General features: G+C 43.1%; 2 protein-coding genes across 11 annotated transcripts in view; one reads left to right on the forward strand and one right to left on the reverse strand.

Annotated features, from left to right (window-relative positions):
* Positions 1-5,098, forward strand: part of pikfyve (phosphoinositide kinase, FYVE finger containing) — a 32,989-nt gene extending 27,891 nt beyond the window's left edge. For 7 of the 8 annotated variants that reach the window (XM_086265828.1, XM_086265835.1, XM_086265830.1 and 4 more), the window contains 5 exons: positions 1,637-1,740; positions 1,815-1,943; positions 2,184-2,445; positions 2,527-2,601; positions 4,029-5,097. In XM_086265828.1, the coding sequence (XP_086121954.1) occupies positions 1,637-1,740; positions 1,815-1,943; positions 2,184-2,445; positions 2,527-2,601; positions 4,029-4,144 (686 nt within the window). In that variant the 3' untranslated portion in view covers positions 4,145-5,097. Of the gene's footprint in view, positions 1-1,636; positions 1,741-1,814; positions 1,944-2,183; positions 2,446-2,526; positions 2,602-4,028 lie in introns of all 8 variants that reach the window. The other variant, XM_086265833.1, reaches the window with a different exon arrangement.
* Positions 5,099-7,006: 1,908 nt separating this feature from the next.
* ankrd44 (ankyrin repeat domain 44) overlaps positions 7,007-17,781 on the reverse strand; it is a 32,544-nt gene continuing 21,769 nt past the window's right edge. For all 3 annotated transcript variants that reach the window (XM_086265822.1, XM_086265821.1, XM_086265823.1), the window contains exons 17-28: positions 17,060-17,131; positions 16,768-16,969; positions 15,858-15,945; positions 15,643-15,760; positions 15,174-15,396; positions 14,911-14,998; positions 14,714-14,797; positions 14,480-14,625; positions 14,310-14,392; positions 14,060-14,142; positions 13,708-13,799; positions 7,007-11,224 (exon numbers count right to left, since the gene is read on the reverse strand). In XM_086265822.1, coding sequence (XP_086121948.1) covers positions 10,965-11,224; positions 13,708-13,799; positions 14,060-14,142; positions 14,310-14,392; positions 14,480-14,625; positions 14,714-14,797; positions 14,911-14,998; positions 15,174-15,396; positions 15,643-15,760; positions 15,858-15,945; positions 16,768-16,969; positions 17,060-17,131 — 1,539 coding nt within the window. In that variant the 3' untranslated portion in view covers positions 7,007-10,964. The remainder of the gene's footprint in view (positions 11,225-13,707; positions 13,800-14,059; positions 14,143-14,309; positions 14,393-14,479; positions 14,626-14,713; positions 14,798-14,910; positions 14,999-15,173; positions 15,397-15,642; positions 15,761-15,857; positions 15,946-16,767; positions 16,970-17,059; positions 17,132-17,781) is intronic.

Genomic DNA, 17,781 nt, shown 5'->3' on the forward strand with positions numbered 1-17,781 from the left:
TGTGCACATGTGTAAAAGGAAGCGTGCTTGTGCTTTTCTAAATAAAATAGTAAGTACAAAATGGATGCAAAACATCGTGACACTTGTGAATATGGCAAATAATAAAGTAAACACTATATCTGTGTGTGGCAGGCACTGAGGTGTCCTGCTTTATTAGGACTGTGTAATGATGGTGGCTGTAGCTCAGGTGTAGAGCAGGTCATCTACTAACCAGAAACACAGCCGCTGTGCACAAAGCAGACTTTCCTGTAAACGCCTGGCTGAGAGCTAGAAGCACACTGGACCTTGTAAATCTTTAAGAATGGTGCAGGCTAAATCCTGACAGACAGCAGTGTCATTCCAGCAGAGCCAGCACTCTGCATCCGTGGCATTATGAAAACAGTCTAGAACATTCAGTTTTATCCCAGTATAATCAGGTTCTAATGACTAACCCTCTGGATTCCTCTTATTTTATAATTAGTGCCATGAGTGGAGCCACTGACGGTAGTCGCTGTGGCAGTTTTAGTTTGTTAAAAAGACTCATTCATGTAATTTAAAATTTGTAAATGTAAAGAGATTATGTAACTATTAAAAGGTTCTTATCAATATCTTCTGTTTCCACTGATGTTAATGAAGATAGATGCACGAATATAGAATAGAATAAACCTTTATTATCCCCCAGATGAGAAATGTCGGAGTTACAGAGCTCTTACAGCAAGGGAAAAATGAAAAATAAAAGGAAGACACAAGGTGGTCCTATAAACATAAGCAACCGAAGTTTGTTTAAACATGTTGTCACCTCAGCCCTCAACATACATCTATGTTGCAATGGCTCGTCTTAACTGCACTCTTTATCAGACAGAGAACTGAAAGACAATCAAAAATACTTCCGGCTTCTTGCTGGGGATCATTTTCTGTTTTTAATATTATTTCATTCATTTCACAGGATCGAAAACAGGGTTTAACCAATCATGAGAGTTTCAGTTACACTGGATGCTGTTAAAGGATGAGTGATGAATGAATGGGACCGTTAAAGTACTTTACTTGAGAGTCCTCACCCAGTTCTTCTCAGCACTGTGGAACTTTTTCGTGTCTTTCAGCTTGTTTTGGGGTTTTGGGGTTGGTGGTTTCATCCCTGGCTACCGTGTTATGGACAAGTTGTTGGTCAGTGAGTGTGCGGCGTCCCTCGGGTTCCCCCACGCTCGTAATGTTCAATTTGAAAGTCACCAAGATGGCAACAGTGAAAACCCTACGGCTACTTACTAACCACAAAAGCCATGTCACGGTGGCTGTGCCCATTGTTTATATACAGTCTGTTTATGCCCCACACGTTGAGTCACCTCTCCCACATTTTGATTGGCTCTAATGGGCCTGATTAGAAATATGCTCCCACCTATGAATGCAGCCCTACCAAACCTACGGATCAGCTAAAGGCAAAGTTAAAAAGAATACGAAAATGAATACAAGGACCATAAAATAACCTTTATTTGTTTTAAAAACACGTCTGGTATGCTCCACACCTGCTCTCCGATTTAGGGACCTGGTCACTAACTATTTTGATAATGGAAACGACGCCAAACCTCTGCTAGCTTCAGACACTTCAGGATGCATGTTTTGTTCTTTCCTCTGATGTAAGTCCTGCTGTGTGTCTTGTCAGACGACCGCTTCATCCTGAAGCAGATGCCCAGACTGGAGGTCCAGTCCTTCCTGGACTTTGCACCCCACTACTTTACCTACATCACAGGAGCTGTGCAGCAGAAAGTATGCATCATAAACACTCGCACCGTTTCTAACCATCTGATTGCAAATGAGTAACGAGCGTGTTTGCACCACAGCGGCCGACGGCGTTGGCGAAGATCCTGGGTGTGTACAGGATTGGCTACAAGAACTCTCAGAACAACACGGAGAAGAAGCTGGACCTCCTTGTTATGGAAAACCTGTTTTATGGACGCAAGATGGCTCAGGTCAGAGATGTGGTGTCACTCTGCCTCTCAGTGCAGATAGGACAGGACACACTGTTTATTCTTGATGTAGAACATGGAAAGGACAATACTTGTAACATGTTTGTCCATAATTCATCAAAGTGTGAACAAACGTGTTTACAGGTCTAACACAAATCTTAGATCCATCACAGTTTCCTCAGTAGTGGCTGTTCGGATCATGAGGACCTTTTGACCTCTGTTGATGCTGTGCCGTCCCTGCAGGTATTCGACCTCAAAGGCTCGCTGAGAAACCGCAATGTGAAGACAGAATCGGGCAAGGAAAGCTGCGAGGTGGTTCTACTGGACGAGAACTTGCTGAAGCTGATCCACGACAACCCGCTCTACATCCGCTCCCACTGCAAGTCCATCTTACGAGCTGCCATTCACAGCGACGCCTACTTCCTGTCTAGCCACCTCATCATCGACTACTCCCTGCTGGTTGGGCGGGACGACGCCACCGAGCAGCTGGTCGTTGGGATTATAGGTGAGAGGAGGAGGAGAAGTGTTTTTTGGAGACTTTTGTTGGGGTTTTGTTTTAATTTGTTCCCCTCTCTCGTTTCTGCAGATTACATCAGGACGTTCACCTGGGACAAGAGACTGGAAATGGTTGTTAAATCCACTGGAATCCTCGGAGGCCAAGGTAAATGTCATAAAGCCCACAGAAAGTATGGCTGCATATGGAGGGATGGATTACTTAGGCTACGTTCACACTGCAGGCGAAAGCACATCAAATCTGACTTTTCTGACCCTGTGCGACCCATATCCCATCATGGTATGACAGTGTGAACGGCACAAATCCGATATTTTCAAATCCGATCTGGGTCACTTTCATATGTGGTGCTGAGTCCGATACATATCTGATGTTTTAGAAAGCGACTGCTGTTTGAACGGTCAAGTCGCATTAAATCCGTCTTTTACGTCACTGACACAAGACAGACGCCAATTATCAGCGCCCGAGAAGACATCGTGAACGCTTCCTGGCCATCCAGTGTAGATGTCAGTGAAACTGTTGGGAAGACAACGTTGGAGAAACGTGAACATTTTATTTGTACTGTATAATCTGCAGATTCTGACAGAAATCTGCAGCTATCCTTTGAAGCACCGCTCCTCTAAAACAGCAATAAGGATCATTATTAGGCCATTTGTAAATAACAAAATAACTTTACAACTTGAAGCTAAATTGGGAAACGGTAAATGGTAAATGGCCTGTATTTGTGTAGCGCTTTGCTAGTCCCTAAGGATCCCAAAGCGCTTTACACAACCAGTCATCCACCCATGCACACACACATTCACACACTGGTGATGGCAAGCTACATTGTAGCCACAGCCACCCTGGGGCGCACTGACAGGGGCGAGGCTGCCGGACACTGGCGCCACCGGGCCCTCTGACCACCACCAGTAGGCAACGGATGAAGTGTCTCACCCAAGGACACAACGACCGAGACTGTCCAAGCCGGGGCTCGAACCGGCAACCTTCCAATTTCAAGGCAAATACTGTTTGTTCTGGGTCTAAACAGAGCGCGTTGTGTGTGACGTCTTCTTTTGCACATGCGGGCCGCTTTGAGGGTTCACACTAGAGCGCGTCTGCTGTCACATTTTAATTGTAGTGTGAACACGCAGACAAAAAAAATCGGAATTGAGCATTAAGACCTGCAGTGTGAACGTAGCCTTAGATATTTGTGTCCAGCTCGTGTAGGGGCTGTGAAACGTCAAGTCACCCTTAGTGTTAAAGCTCGGTGTCAAATCTGAGCACATAGACGTGAAACCTAAGATAAATAAACTTTAACACAAAGCCAATGAGAACAACAGAGAGAAAGTGGCAATAGTGGAGTTACTCTCCAACATATGAAGCCTGAGCTTTTAGCTCACAGGAGGTTCATGTGTTGGCTTCAATAATTTAAACTTCAGCCAGTTTTATAAAACACTTTGAGTGCTTAGGTAGAGTTGAATATAAATGTATATGTGTATATATGACAGAATGCTTTTGTTTTTCTTCTTCATCGGTGTACTTCCAGCTGAATTACAATCCTCCTTCTCCTCTGACGTGTTGCTATGCTTTGTTTCCAGGGAAGATGCCCACTGTGGTTTCTCCGGAGCTGTACAGAGCTCGCTTCTGCGAAGCCATGGACAAATACTTCCTGATGGTCCCTGACCACTGGACTGGTCTGGGAACTAACTGCTGAGACTGAGTACTGATCAACAGAAACACAGCCGCTGTGCACAAAGCAGACTTTCCTGTAAACGCCTGGCTGAGAGCTAGAAGCACACTGGACCTTGTAAATCTTTAAGAATGGTGCAGGCTAAATCCTGACAGACAGCAGTGTCATTCCAGCAGAGCCAGCACTCTGCATCCGTGGCATTATGAAAACAGTCTAGAACATTCAGTTTTATCCCAGTATAATCAGGTTCTAATGACTAACCCTCTGGATTCCTCTTATTTTATAATTAGTGCCATGAGTGGAGCCACTGACGGTAGTCGCTGTGGCAGTTTTAGTTTGTTAAAAAGACTCATTCATGTAATTTAAAATTTGTAAATGTAAAGAGATTATGTAACTATTAAAAGGTTCTTATCAATATCTTCTGTTTCCACTGATGTTAATGAAGATAGATGCACGAATATAGAATAGAATAAACCTTTATTATCCCCCAGATGAGAAATGTCGGAGTTACAGAGCTCTTACAGCAAGGGAAAAATGAAAAATAAAAGGAAGACACAAGGTGGTCCTATAAACATAAGCAAGTTTGTATATACATGTTGTCACCTCAGCCCTCAACATACATCTATGTTGCAATGGCTCGTCTTAACTGCACTCTTTATCAGACAGAGAACTGAAAGACAATCAAAAATACTTCCGGCTTCTTGCTGGGGATCATTTTCTGTTTTTAATATTATTTCATTCATTTCACAGGATCGAAAACAGGGTTTAACCAATCATGAGAGTTTCAGTTACACTGGATGCTGTTAAAGGATGAGTGATGAATGAATGGGACCGTTAAAGTACTTTACTTGAGAGTCCTCACCCAGTTCTTCTCAGCACTGTGGAACTTTTTCGTGTCTTTCAGCTTGTTTTGGGGTTTTCAGGCTTTCCCAAACCACTTCATCACATTAATTGACCTGTTTCTAATAATTAAATCTGACAATAAGCACACTGTCAGACATTTCTGTTTTCTTCTGTGGGAAATGAGAAACAAGTGTTTTTGTGTTGTTTTTAAATAGTCCATACATTAATCCTCTTAATGCCCCTTTACTTGTGATTGGCTAACATCTGGGAGCCTAGTGAGAGGTAGCAAGCATTGCAACCTGTCTGTACTTCATGGGTGTGCTGTGCCTGTAGCATTGACCATATAAAGCATATGCTCTGAGAAACATGAACACGGACAGTGTAACGCAGGTGTCAAACCTAAAGCCCAGGGACCAGAATCAGCCCAACAATCAGACCAATGAGGAGCACGACGTCCGAGCAGCATTGAGGAGAATTGAGGCAGACGGCATCACTGGCTGTCTGCTGCGCTGACCAGCTAGCAGGTGTGTTCTCTTCCATCGTCAATGAGTCCCTGGCGAAGTCTGTGGTCCCCACATGCTTCAAAAGATCCACCATCATCCCTGTGCCCAAGAACAGCAAACCCTCATCCCTGAACGATTACCGGCCAGTTGCACTGACCTCGGTAGTAATGAAGGTGTTCGAGAGGCTGCTGAAGAACATCATCTCCTCCTCCATCCCAGACACCACAGATCTGCTCCAGTTCGCCTACCGACCCAACAGATCCACAGAGGACGCCATCGCCCACGACCTGCACACCACCCTCAGCCACGTGGACAAGAAACAGGGTAACTATGTGCGAATGCTGTTTGTTGATTACAGTTCAGCGTTTAACACAATAGTGCCCTGCAGACTGTTCACAAAGCTGAGGGATCTGGGACTCAACAGCCGTCTGTGTGCATGGGTGTTGGACTTCCCCACTGGCAGAACTCAGGTGGTGAGGGTGGGTAGATGTGTCTCTGACAGCATCACCATGAACACAGGAGCACCACAGTGGGGTGTGTCCTCTCGCCACTGCTCTACTCCCTCTACACTTCAGACTGTGTGGCCACCCACGGCTACAACACCATTGTGAAGTTTGGTGACGACACAGTGGTGTTGGGCACCATCTCCAACAATGATGAGGCGGCCTACATGGATGAAGTGAAGAATCTGGCATCGTGGTGCCAGGACAACCACCTCCAGCTGAACGTCAGCAAGACCAAGGAGCTGGTGGTGGACTTCAGAAGGAGTCAGCACAGAGACTACAAGCCCATTATCATCAATGGAGCTCCAGTGGAGAGGGTGCAGTCCTTCAAGTATCTCGGTGTCCACATCTCCTCAGACCTGACATGGTCTGCCCACATTCAGGTCCAGACCAAAAAGGCCAGGCAGCGCCTGTATCACCTACGACAACTGAGGAAGGTCAGGGTGTCTCCAGAGATCCTCAGGACTTTCTATGCAGGTGCTGTGGAGAGCATCCTCACACAGAACATCACATCCTGGTCAAGGAGTGTGTCAGGTTACATTTCACTCTGTGTTATACTTGTATAACTATGCATGTGACGAATAAAGAACCATTAACCTCCAATCAGGCCCGCTAGGGAGCTCTGGAAAATGTGAAGGACAGAAATGTCGGACTTTTAACTGTATTTTCAGCTTTTCCTACTGATAAAGACCCCACGGTCACTTACAGTATACTGAAGTAATTCAGTTACACACATCTGTAATTTTACACATTTAAAATCTGTAAGCACAACTTGTGCTTTCTTTCATTTACTACAGCAGCATTTCTTTATCATGTAGAGACATATTGTTGAAATTACTCTTCTCTACTCATGTAATCTAATCATTGATTACATGAGTAGTTAGGTTTCTTTACACTGACAGAAACTGGGTTTTCACTGGTCTGGCCAGATCAAAACAGGTTGTATGTGACCCACAATGTAAGATGAGTCTGACATCTCTGGTGTAATGAGTCTCCTCACAGATTGATGGAAAAAGAAAAGAATTGGCATGTTTTTAACTCCAAACAGATTTTTATTGTTGTACAGTTAATATAAAACAAAGTGGAGGTGACAAACAGCCCTCAGCATGCCGTACTGCATCAGGAACTGCTATGAAAATCACACGACGATTGTCAGGCCTGCTGAAGCTCATTTTCTGGTTGAATACTGGCGGACAGGCTCTGTCTCTCAGGGACAGCGGAGGCAGTAAAGACTGTGCTTGCTAACAATATGTGTGCTTATCTGGCAGCTAACAGGATTCACAACTCATTACATTTTAAATCCAAAGTCAAACAAAACCATCTGGGATGGAGATTTCTTCATACAAAGCTTTCCCTTACAGTACATAATGTAAAAAGCAGGTGGATTTCATATCAGTACCTAAGCTAGTGCGCACACACACACACGCACACACACACGGCTGGAGATATTGTCTTTTTTTCTTATTGTCAACAAATGACTGATAACTAAGTCCTTGCTCTGAGCCGCAGGCCTCGACTGTTGTTGCAAAGTTGAAATCGATCTTGCTGTAGTAAGACTCACTCGTGTAACAATAACAGAAGACTAAAAGGCTTTCCACTCGGAATACGTTGGAAATCAAAGGCTTCCAAATACTCACTCAACTGGGTGAGTATTACGAGTTAATCATCTAGCAGGAAGAGTATGAGGTCTGACGGTAAAACCTCCTTAATTTATTGCATGAGGAACAAAAGGATTTATGGAGCAGTGGATTTGTTGACAATAAAATTAGGGGGATTAAATCTCCAGCCTTTAACTCTCTCGGGTCTAAGTTGTCACAGGTGGTGACCCCGACCCTACCCTAGGCAAGCAAACATCATTTTTTCCTTTTTATTACTTTGTTCTCCAAAATCTTGGCAATCAGGGGCCAAAGAAAAAATCAGTTCAACTGACAACACGAAAAACAATTCACATTTTTTGCAAAAACTCAAAAGCAAAATGATGACTTAGACCTCAGAGGTTTAAGGTGACAAAACAACCAAAACTGTGTCAAACACTGTCATTCAATACAACATAACCACTCATATTTAGCTCAACGCATTAAAGAATAATTTCACACAATTTCAAAAAAACTGGTGGTACCTGGTGGTGCTCAGCCACGCCTAGTTTTCGTTTGTCCAGGTTTTAAGATTTGCACCTCCACAGAGAGGAGAAAGAGCTCGCTGTTTTCACGGTTTCAGTCATTTCCCAACTTAAACGATGAATCAAGTATTCCTTCTTTCTTCTTGCAGTGAGATTTATATTTATAGGTCCATTCAGTAACTGTGCTTTCAGTCACATCATATGACCACAGCAGCACATCAAGTCTGGTTTTACAAGTTTGACCTTCAAATCCATTTAGCAGCTCCTCATAACTGACGGCTGGTTTGGAACTTTCTTCTCACTTTTAAAAGTGTCTGGTGTGTACAAAAGGCGAAAAACCTACACAAACAATAAAACGGTAGAGGTCTGAGGTAAATCTCTCAAAGCATGGCTAAAATCTGCACCACTGTACCACCAACACTTTTCCTATTTTGCAATAATAGTGAACTCATCCTTTCCAACTACTAGCACAGGATATGTCATAAAAGAAAAAAAGACTCATCAAGGCACTGGACACATTCGAAACAATGGCACATAGCTGGCAGAGCGACAAACAGTGGGGAGGAATGTGAGGAAAGTGGTCAAAGCCCTGTGTTAATTTACATTTAAGTGCTGGCATTGTTTGTACCATCGTGTAATGGATCATATATAGCACAACAGAGCTAAACAGAGCTTTTCATTGCCTCAGAAATTTGGTCTTTGTTGAGAATCTGGGCATTTACGATTAAACATTAAAGTACAAAAAAAGAAGCTTTGCCTGGAAGTGTGCAAGCATGCACAACACAACAGGTAGGGATGCAAATGGAGTGAAAACAGTGCAGATGGCCATTCAAGGCCAGAGGACAAAATGCATAAATCTTAGTCATAATCTCATCTTTCAATCTGATCTCCACAGACCTTATATTCATCACTAGGTACATCCCCATTACCTTATCACATCACTCCATTAAAAGTACAGATGGTGCTTCAAAGAATCAAGAGAACAGCCTTTGTTTCATGGCCACAGGAAGTCATTCAAGTGGTGGACACAAGCGTCTTTATCTCTTCAGTCTGGTTTTAAACTGGAAGAACCCCCAGGCTGGTTTTAGCATAGCAGCAATGCTAACCCCCATGGTTGATATCTACAACTCCACCTGTGATACATTAGTTCTTGACTTTACACCACATACTGACAATACTGAATGTTTTCAAAAATGTCCCGAACAACAACATTAGATACCACTAGCTTTGATCTAATATAGTAAAAACACTTTGTGCTAATGTAGCAGCTATTTTCTTTAGGCTAACAGCACTGCTAATGCAATCCTTTTTTTAATTGAACTAGGATTTTGACTTATCTGTGTAGCTACTATACTACCATAAAATGTACCACGCTTTGATTAATATAAAATTAAATCAGATATAAATGCATCCTTCAACATGAAACATGAAATGGCTAACATAGCAAAAGATTTGTCAGGATTATGCTAACGTAGCATGTATCTATGTCCTCTTGAGGCTAACGTTAACTTATTTAACATTAACAGACTATCATTATTACTGTTCAGCTCTTCTGAACACAGCTTTGTGCCTCAGTGTTTGCATTAGCATTTAAATTTATGCTGAAACACGTGACTGTGGAACTGAAACGAACTTGGGATATTTATTTATTAATTGACGTGAGGGAATGTGGAAAGAAGTGGAAAAACTTCAGGGACAAATATGTTTACCCAGGATGTTTCCATCAGCTGGAAACATCAGTGGACATACCCACTTGGTAATTAACATGTAATGAACCAGCACAAGCATAAATGCTGACGGCCACTTACGTGGGTTACACATGGTAAGCTCTACCATGATTTACCACAGAACTCTAAATCAGGCTTGAGGAATCTTTCGTCAGGGCTGTGTCATCTGGATTTCTCGATGTAAAGGTCATTGAGATGTACCTAGTGTTTCGTATCCTCTATTCTGGTCCACAGTTGAACTAGGAACGTCTTTCGGAGAGGCCACACAATTCCCATTCTATCCAAACGTCATCCAAACCAAACAAAAACCTACAAATTTGTGCTTCAGCTGTTAAACAGTTACCGTAAAAACAAGCTCTATGTACCTGTTTATGTGACCTTTTGTCACATGTTCATTATTTACTCGTGGAAGTCAAATATTTGGTACAACAAGCCTAAAATCATAAAAAGTTTAAAATTACACTCTGATTTCTTAATAGTCTCCTTCGTTTTGTACAAACAGTTAAAAATGGCTTTTTTTAAAAAGACAACACGAGTCTCCGCAGCGAGCTGCTGTGCCGTGCAGAGACTAAGTACCGAGGTCGTTTGGATTTAAGCACCCGTGAGTAGAAAGAATGAACCGTGGTGTAAATTAACACAAGCATGCAGACCCAAACTGGTCCAGATCGAGTTCTTGTTCACGGAGCGACTCGTTGGGCTCCAGTCAGTCAGTCCTGGGCAGTGCAGCTGCTCCCATCTTGGTTTTTCTTTTAAAAAAAGAGCATTACAAAAAAAGAAGCTGCAGGGTCTCCAGCCTGGCGTCAAAGCAGAGCGATTCAGTTCGTGTTCATGTTCCCAACATGGGGAACAGAAGATATAGACACTGCATGTGGAGCACCAAAGGTTCAATATTAAACAAACAGAAGACATGAGAAATATGAATATTATTTAACCATCTATTAGAAAATATTCCAACTCATCTTACGATTAATTATTGTCCACAAGTTATTTATTTAATATTGAACTTTTATGGGCTCTATGAATGACCAAGTCTCTATCCTTCTCCCTCAGTTGTGCACTCAAACACTGCATCATTCCTCGCCGAGGAGAGAGGTAAGACGTTCACGTGCACTCTTGGAGGTAGGAAGCTAGAGAGTCGGTTTAGAGGGGTCAGAAAGTTTCGGAATCCTCTGAGTCGTTCTCTGTGGTTCCCTCGCTGGATGGTCCCGAGGGGTTCCTGGGGCTGCGTGTCGCCCGAGGGCCAGTGGATAGGCCTTTACCCCCCTGGTGGGGTATATGCCTCAACAAGGACCCTGGGGAGGGAGCTCCAGAGCTGCAAGGTGAGCAGAAAGGCATCATGGTAGCCAGAATGAGAGCCAAACAGTCAGCCACCTCTCTACTAGGAGCACAAGCCAGAGCAGGCGTCAGACCTGAGGTAGAGCGACAGAGAGAAAGAATGGAGACAGAGGGAGGGAGGACGACAAAAACGGACAAAAAGGAGGAACAGAGCGAGACGTGGACAAGGAGGAAGCGGAGGAAGGCAAAGCAGCATCGGAGCAGCATCCCGTTAGAGTTCAGCCAGTTGACAGTGTGAGCAGACAGAAGGGGACAGCGACAACAACAGCAGCCCGACACCAAAGTGGACAATAAATAAACAAAGCGCAGTATAGTCACAAAATAAAATAAAAACTGGAGACCTCATCTCATCTAGCTGCAAAACAGACTCCCATATTAAAAATATGACTTTATATCAAAAAATGATGTGTTTACTTGCAGGAAAAGATGTTGGTTTTTCATTTCCATTGTATTTATACAGCACCAAATCACAACAGTCACCTCAAGGCATTTTATATTGTGAGGTAAAGACTCCACCATGACAGAAAGAAAACCCCGATAATTAGACAAAACCTTATGAACAAGCACTTGGCAACAGTGGAGAGGAAAAACTCCCTTTTAACAGGAAGTAACCTCTGGCAGAGAGCGCATCCACCTGCTGTGATTGGTTGGGGATGAGCAGAAGGAACTGTACAGGAGGTTTGTATTCTGTGTTTTTATATTTTAAAGTTTAAGTTTCATTACAACTTTACCAATCTCATCCGAGCCTTGTTTTCCCACAGGTTTCTTCCTGTTAAAAGAGTGTTCTTCCTTCCCACTGTCGCAAAGTGCTTGTTTATAGGGGGTCAGCTGATTGTCGGGGTTTCTCTCTGATATTAAAGAGTTTTTAAACATTTTAAACATATGATTTGGTGTCATATAAATTAGGGCTGTTCGATATAACGATATATATCGGATGACGATATAAAAACATCTGTCATTTCATTTTACACTATCGTTCGTTTTGTGGTGTCGCAAAATAAACTGTCTACGGCAATATTTTTCATGGTTTTGATGGTCACTGTAGTGGCTATATTAATTTGTTAAAGTTCTCTCTTTCTCTTATATTTTATATAACCACACTACGGACGGACAAGCGCCTGTTTTTATGCGTTGTCATTAGCAACAACGATGGTAAAACCATTGTTTATTTTCCACATAAACCTTTCACAATAAAGCTCAAGATCCTGTTGAGACTTTTCAAAATAAACTGAATCACGTGAAAGAGTATGCAGAGTATTTACGGATGAGAAGCAAAAAAGAGCCGCCAGGTGCTAAAAAATAAACCTTAGACTCAAACGTTAGAACAGGCTTTTCCCCGCCGCACGCCGTGTAATAAATACAAAGAAAATGGCGGCCATTTCAACTTATGTCTAAAAATGTATCGTTTCATGCATCGGTTAAAACACTCGACTCCAGGTACGCGACGCCCAGCTGGAAACACTTCACGCAAGTCGAGCTGCCCGAGATTCACAGAATTTACAGAAAATGTTCAATTTTGTGATTTATATCGTTATCGGGACGATAGATGTCTCATATTGGGATATGAGATTTTAGTCATATTGCACAGCCCTAATATAAATACAATTTTATTCATTCAGGGTATGGAGACACTATTTTTTCAGTGACATTAGCAAAAAGCTGTCCACGTGTAGCTCTACGAACAGCGTGTATTATTATATTCAGTGAAAATGAATCTTTTGTTTTTATAGCTTAACTATTTTTGTTCTTACAATTACCCTTAATAAAACAAATCCTTAGGCCATAGTAGTGAAAAGAAATGGGGTTACAACTTAATCTAAAACTCCAGTAACTGAATATATACAAAAGTACTTCATCCAGTATTGCTGATCTAAGCTAATCAATTATGGACTTTCAGGTTTAAATTGATCTATAGCCAACAAAACAAAGAACAAAGAACAAAGAAAGCTCACAAAAAACACATGAACAGCTTTAATCCGGGTTTCCACAGCTTCATATAAAAACTACTGGCCCCCAGTCGCCTGGTATCAAACACCTGTGGTATCACAGTCCTATGTATCGCATTCACATGATTTTCCTGGCCTCTGACCTTCCCGTAGAGCTCAGATTTGAACTTGTGATTTTTAGTAGATACACCTGAAGTATCAATTTCTAAATCTTATGTCAATTCATGCTCTTCTTTCATTTCCTGCCATCAAATAAAAGCCAAAAAATATCACTCCATCAAAGATTTACTTTGATCATTACGTTTTCCTAGATATGGGTGGACTAGTTATTGTGCCGACCTCGAACAGTAACAGGCCTGCTTTCTATACCCATCCTGTCTGTCTGTTGCTATGTAACAAACCCCAAATTCACTTGAAAACCCTTCCTGCACTCTATAAAACTCACCTAACTCTACAACGAGTGGTAACCCTTTTAAAAACTGTTTTGTCTGCAGCAAACGTGGAAAACAGCATTAAAGCTTTTCAGTAGACAAGCTGAGTCCATGCTGAGAGAAGGAAGACATTCATGCAGGTGTGCAGTCAGGCCCTGATAAGTACTGAGTTTACCGTACCGTTCTCATCCACCGTCTGAACGTTGGCTCCTCTGGACAGCAGCTCCTGGACCACCTGCTTAAGACCGCTACGAGCCGCCAGGTGCAGAGGACTGACAGAAAGTTACACATAATGTCACTCATGGTTACACAAGTACTCTTGTTTAACTGAACTACATCACCTCTAGTGAAACAGGTTTTCAAATTTGTTTAATAAAATGTTCACAGTATCTGAAAAACTAATTTTATTTATTTTACTTGGACTGATCCTGGACCAAATCTTTACATACATCATTTCAAAAGCTCTTGTTTACAGTGACACATGTGTTTCCTATATGTACAGACATGAGGGCCAAAGTATTTTCACACTCACGTTTGCAGCGCTGCATTCGTGGCATTAATGAGCGCAGTGTCAGACAGCTTCTCGAGGATCAGCAACACACAGTCTTCCTTCCCCTGGAAGAAGAAGGACTCAAGTTAAAAAGTCCTCCAGAGTTCTGCATAAGTAAACAGCACTGAGGTCTCATCTGTGAGCCTTCCTTTCAGTAAAACAGGTAAACAAAGGTCCCACAAAACTGGGCCAAACACTAATGCTGGAGCGTGGTGCCCCCTTGTAGACGTACATTACTGCAAGCCAGGTGCAGGGCGGTGTTGCCGTCCTTGTCAGTCAGACTGAGGTTGGCACTGGCGCTGGTCAACAGCACCTCTGTACGAGACAGAATACAGAGCACGTATAAAAAACAAAATCACTGCTCATTTTCTGAACATAAGCACATGTAAAACAACCCCGTACCAAGAGCCCCGACCCTGCCCCTCTGAGCCGCCATCATCAGCGCAGTGCGACCCGACTGTTCTGCGACGTCCACAGGTGCATCGTGGGAAAGGAGCAACTGGACACAATCGACATGACCGGCAAATGCTGCAGCATGAAGAGGAGTCCTGAAAGAGAGAGGATGGAATGAGAACATATGGTGCTCGGCAGCGTGGGAGGAGCTGCGCTGGCGACATGTCCACACTCGCTTCTTACCTGCTCTTAGCATCGCAGCAGCCAGCAATGTCTGAACCCATCGCCTCCAGCAACAGCGATGCACATGGCTCGTGATCATTGGTTCTGAAAGACAAAACACAAACAGGAGTTCAGCGACTGAAATCGGCCTCTGAAAAGCAGGAAAAACACTATTCCAGTAGCAAAAAAGACGACTCCGGGATATCAGTGTGACTTACACAGCGCAGTGCAGAGGGGTGAAGGGGTTCCCATCAATACAGCGGCAGCCTTTCTGTTCTAGCAGGACCTCCACACACCCTTCATGACCTACACACAAACACACACTTTAGGGAAAAGTTTCCTAACTGGAGGTCTCGTCCTGTTAAATGGGAGTTCTTCCTCCCCACTATCACCAAGTGCTGCTCACAAAGGATTGTCTGTTTTGAACTGAATTTACTTTTTTTTTTTTAAATTTAAAAACGTGTCGGCAGGTGCCACTAACCATAATAACAGGCCCAGTGCAGCGGTGTGTACCCGCTGTGGTCTCTCAGCGGGGGCAAGGATGGCGCCTCAGAGCAGGCGATGCTCAACAGCTCACTCAGCCAGGAAGCGTGGCCTCGGGCAGCGGCCAAGTGGATGGCTGTACGACCGCGCGAGTCGCCGAGCAAAACCGAAGCCTCCTGCTCCAGCAGACACTGGATGCACTCCTCCTGACCACACAGCAGCTGAGACAACAGAGCAGAAGCTATATAAGAATCTATAATACAAATCTGAAAGAACATTTCCTGTTTGTCTCTTTTTACAAGTCTTCTAATGAATAAAGCACATTTCCAAGAAGGTCCCTCCTAAAAATGTTAATGGGAGTCTAATAGGCCCTAATATAAAACTTATTGCTTCTTTCTTGTCACAAATGAAAGAAATTATAAATAGAGACTGCACTAAATCCACACAAACACAAGTTCCGCGCTCACCCCAAGGTGCAGCGCTGTGAGGCCGTGGTTATCGGCCACATTGACATTGGCTTCCCTTTCCAGCAGCAGTGACACGGCGTCGACGTGACCTCCGGCCACCGCGAGCATTAGAGGAGTCCTGCAGACGAGGACAACATATTTAAGAGGGAAAACGGAAAGGGACAAATCGCACGAAGCAAACAGGATGTGTGGGGGCGGGAGCGAGGGTCACTCACTGTCCCTGAGAGTCAGCAACATCCACGAGGTCTGAATTATCCGATTCATCCAGCAGGAGGCGCACACACGTAGTATGACCATTCATCACTGCAAAGAGAACAAAACACAAGGTGTCACAAACGTACAAATCAGCTCTGTGACACAAAGGTTGTGATGACTTCTGTCGCCACAGTAGAAAAAAAAGTATTTAACCACCTGTTTTTTCAGCCACATGGGGAACAAACTCTAAATTTAGTTCATCTGAACTGTAGTTATAGGCAACCCAGGCTCGTGAGCGGCACATACATGTGCTTCAAATGAACAATAAGGACTCTTCCATTCTAAGACTGCAGATATCTGAAGCTACAGAGAGCTACATTCAGTCCAAAGGTTAGGCATCTCAAGTATGTTCAAATGATGCTCACATTGCTGGAATAAGAGGACACAATAACTAAGATGACCTTTGATACACTAAAGAATCCTGCCCAGAGGTGCACGAAAAACAAGTGTTTCCTATGATTCTGAAGTAATGAGTTAAGGCTGGAGGAAGAGGCCAAAGCAATTTCAAACATAAGAGACCCAATAAAGCTTTTCCACATAAATAACACATCTTATACTTGGATTTCCATCTAAATAAACAACCATCCCAGGGTTTGGTAATCAGCTGTTTGTAGTTTCACAGTCCACATGTGTTTAAAAAAGCTTTGGCAGAGGGATTAAAGTGTTATATACACCGACCATATGCTGATTTCACTACAAATTTTCACATATAGAAATTATATTTTTGATTAATTTTTTTATCTTTTGGAACAAAATAACAACATCCTTGCTCTTGTTTTGAAAATTCAGTCTCCCAGACCAGCTATCTTATTTCTATTCCTGTTTTTCTACAAATTGCCAAATTGCATGCTTCCATGTTTCTAAGCTCACCTGCAAGGTGCACCGGGGTGCGTCCATACTGCTTATCAGTAGTGCGTGGCGATGCTCCCTGGCTGAGGAGGGTGTGAACGCAGTCAGAGTGACCACGGAGAGCAGCCAGCGCCAGAGCTGTCCTCCCCATCTCGTCCCCTTGGTCTACCTCTCTCTCCCCCTGCAGCAGCACCTCCAGGGCCTGAGCATGGCCATGGTACGCCTGAAGAGAGAAATTACTGTTTAAAAATGTAAATTAAAAAAATAAAATAGGATAACCTACTACAAATCCTTTTATCCGTTTAATACTGACAGCGAGGTGCAGCGGGCTCCTGGCATGTGGAGATTCAGAGTCATCTTGGTGACCGCCATCTCTGTCCAGCAGCTGGAGGTCAAAACAAAAACAACGTGAACACAGTCACAGTCTGTTCATGTGCTTTATCAAATTTAAGTAGCTCTGTTTTTCAGGGATTTACTCAGAGCTCTTTTTTGTTTGTTTGTTACATAAAAGACTTGATGCTCTAACTTAAAACACCCAGATTTCTGGCATGTGGTGAAAAAGTGATAGGCCATGATAGGCCAGCAGAGAAAGAAACTCCCTCCAGACACTCCCCAACAGTACAAGCATTTCCTCAGTAAGGCTTCAACCATATTCAACAACATGTGACAGGAGTGTGAGCATCTGTGTGAGGACTTTAGTCTGGAGACATCCTGTTTGTGCAGAGTGAAGGCAGTTTGATTCAGTCAGGGTTCAGAAATAGGGTCCAATCGAAATGACTTCATTACTGACCATTACCTTTTTATACTTTTGCTACCCATTTAAACCATTGTTTTTAGTCAGCTGTTTTTAGCAAATTATATTAAACTAATCAGTAAATTTGTTGTTTTTAGCCTGCTACTTTTTCAAAGACAATTAGTTTGTTGGCAAATTGTAACAAGCTAACTTACATTTAGCTAGCTGTTAGCTTACCTGTTACTGTCAGCTAGCTAATACTATGTCAGATTTGTTTCGGGGCTCTTTGGTTTTTATTAGAT

This window comes from Aulonocara sp. 'chitande type north' Nkhata Bay, linkage group LG16 (genome assembly GCF_057382095.1).
Source record: "Aulonocara sp. 'chitande type north' Nkhata Bay isolate Kocher_YH1m ecotype deep benthic linkage group LG16, A_spYH_male_GT1.1, whole genome shotgun sequence".
NCBI lineage: Eukaryota > Metazoa > Chordata > Actinopteri > Cichliformes > Cichlidae > Aulonocara > Aulonocara sp. 'chitande type north' Nkhata Bay.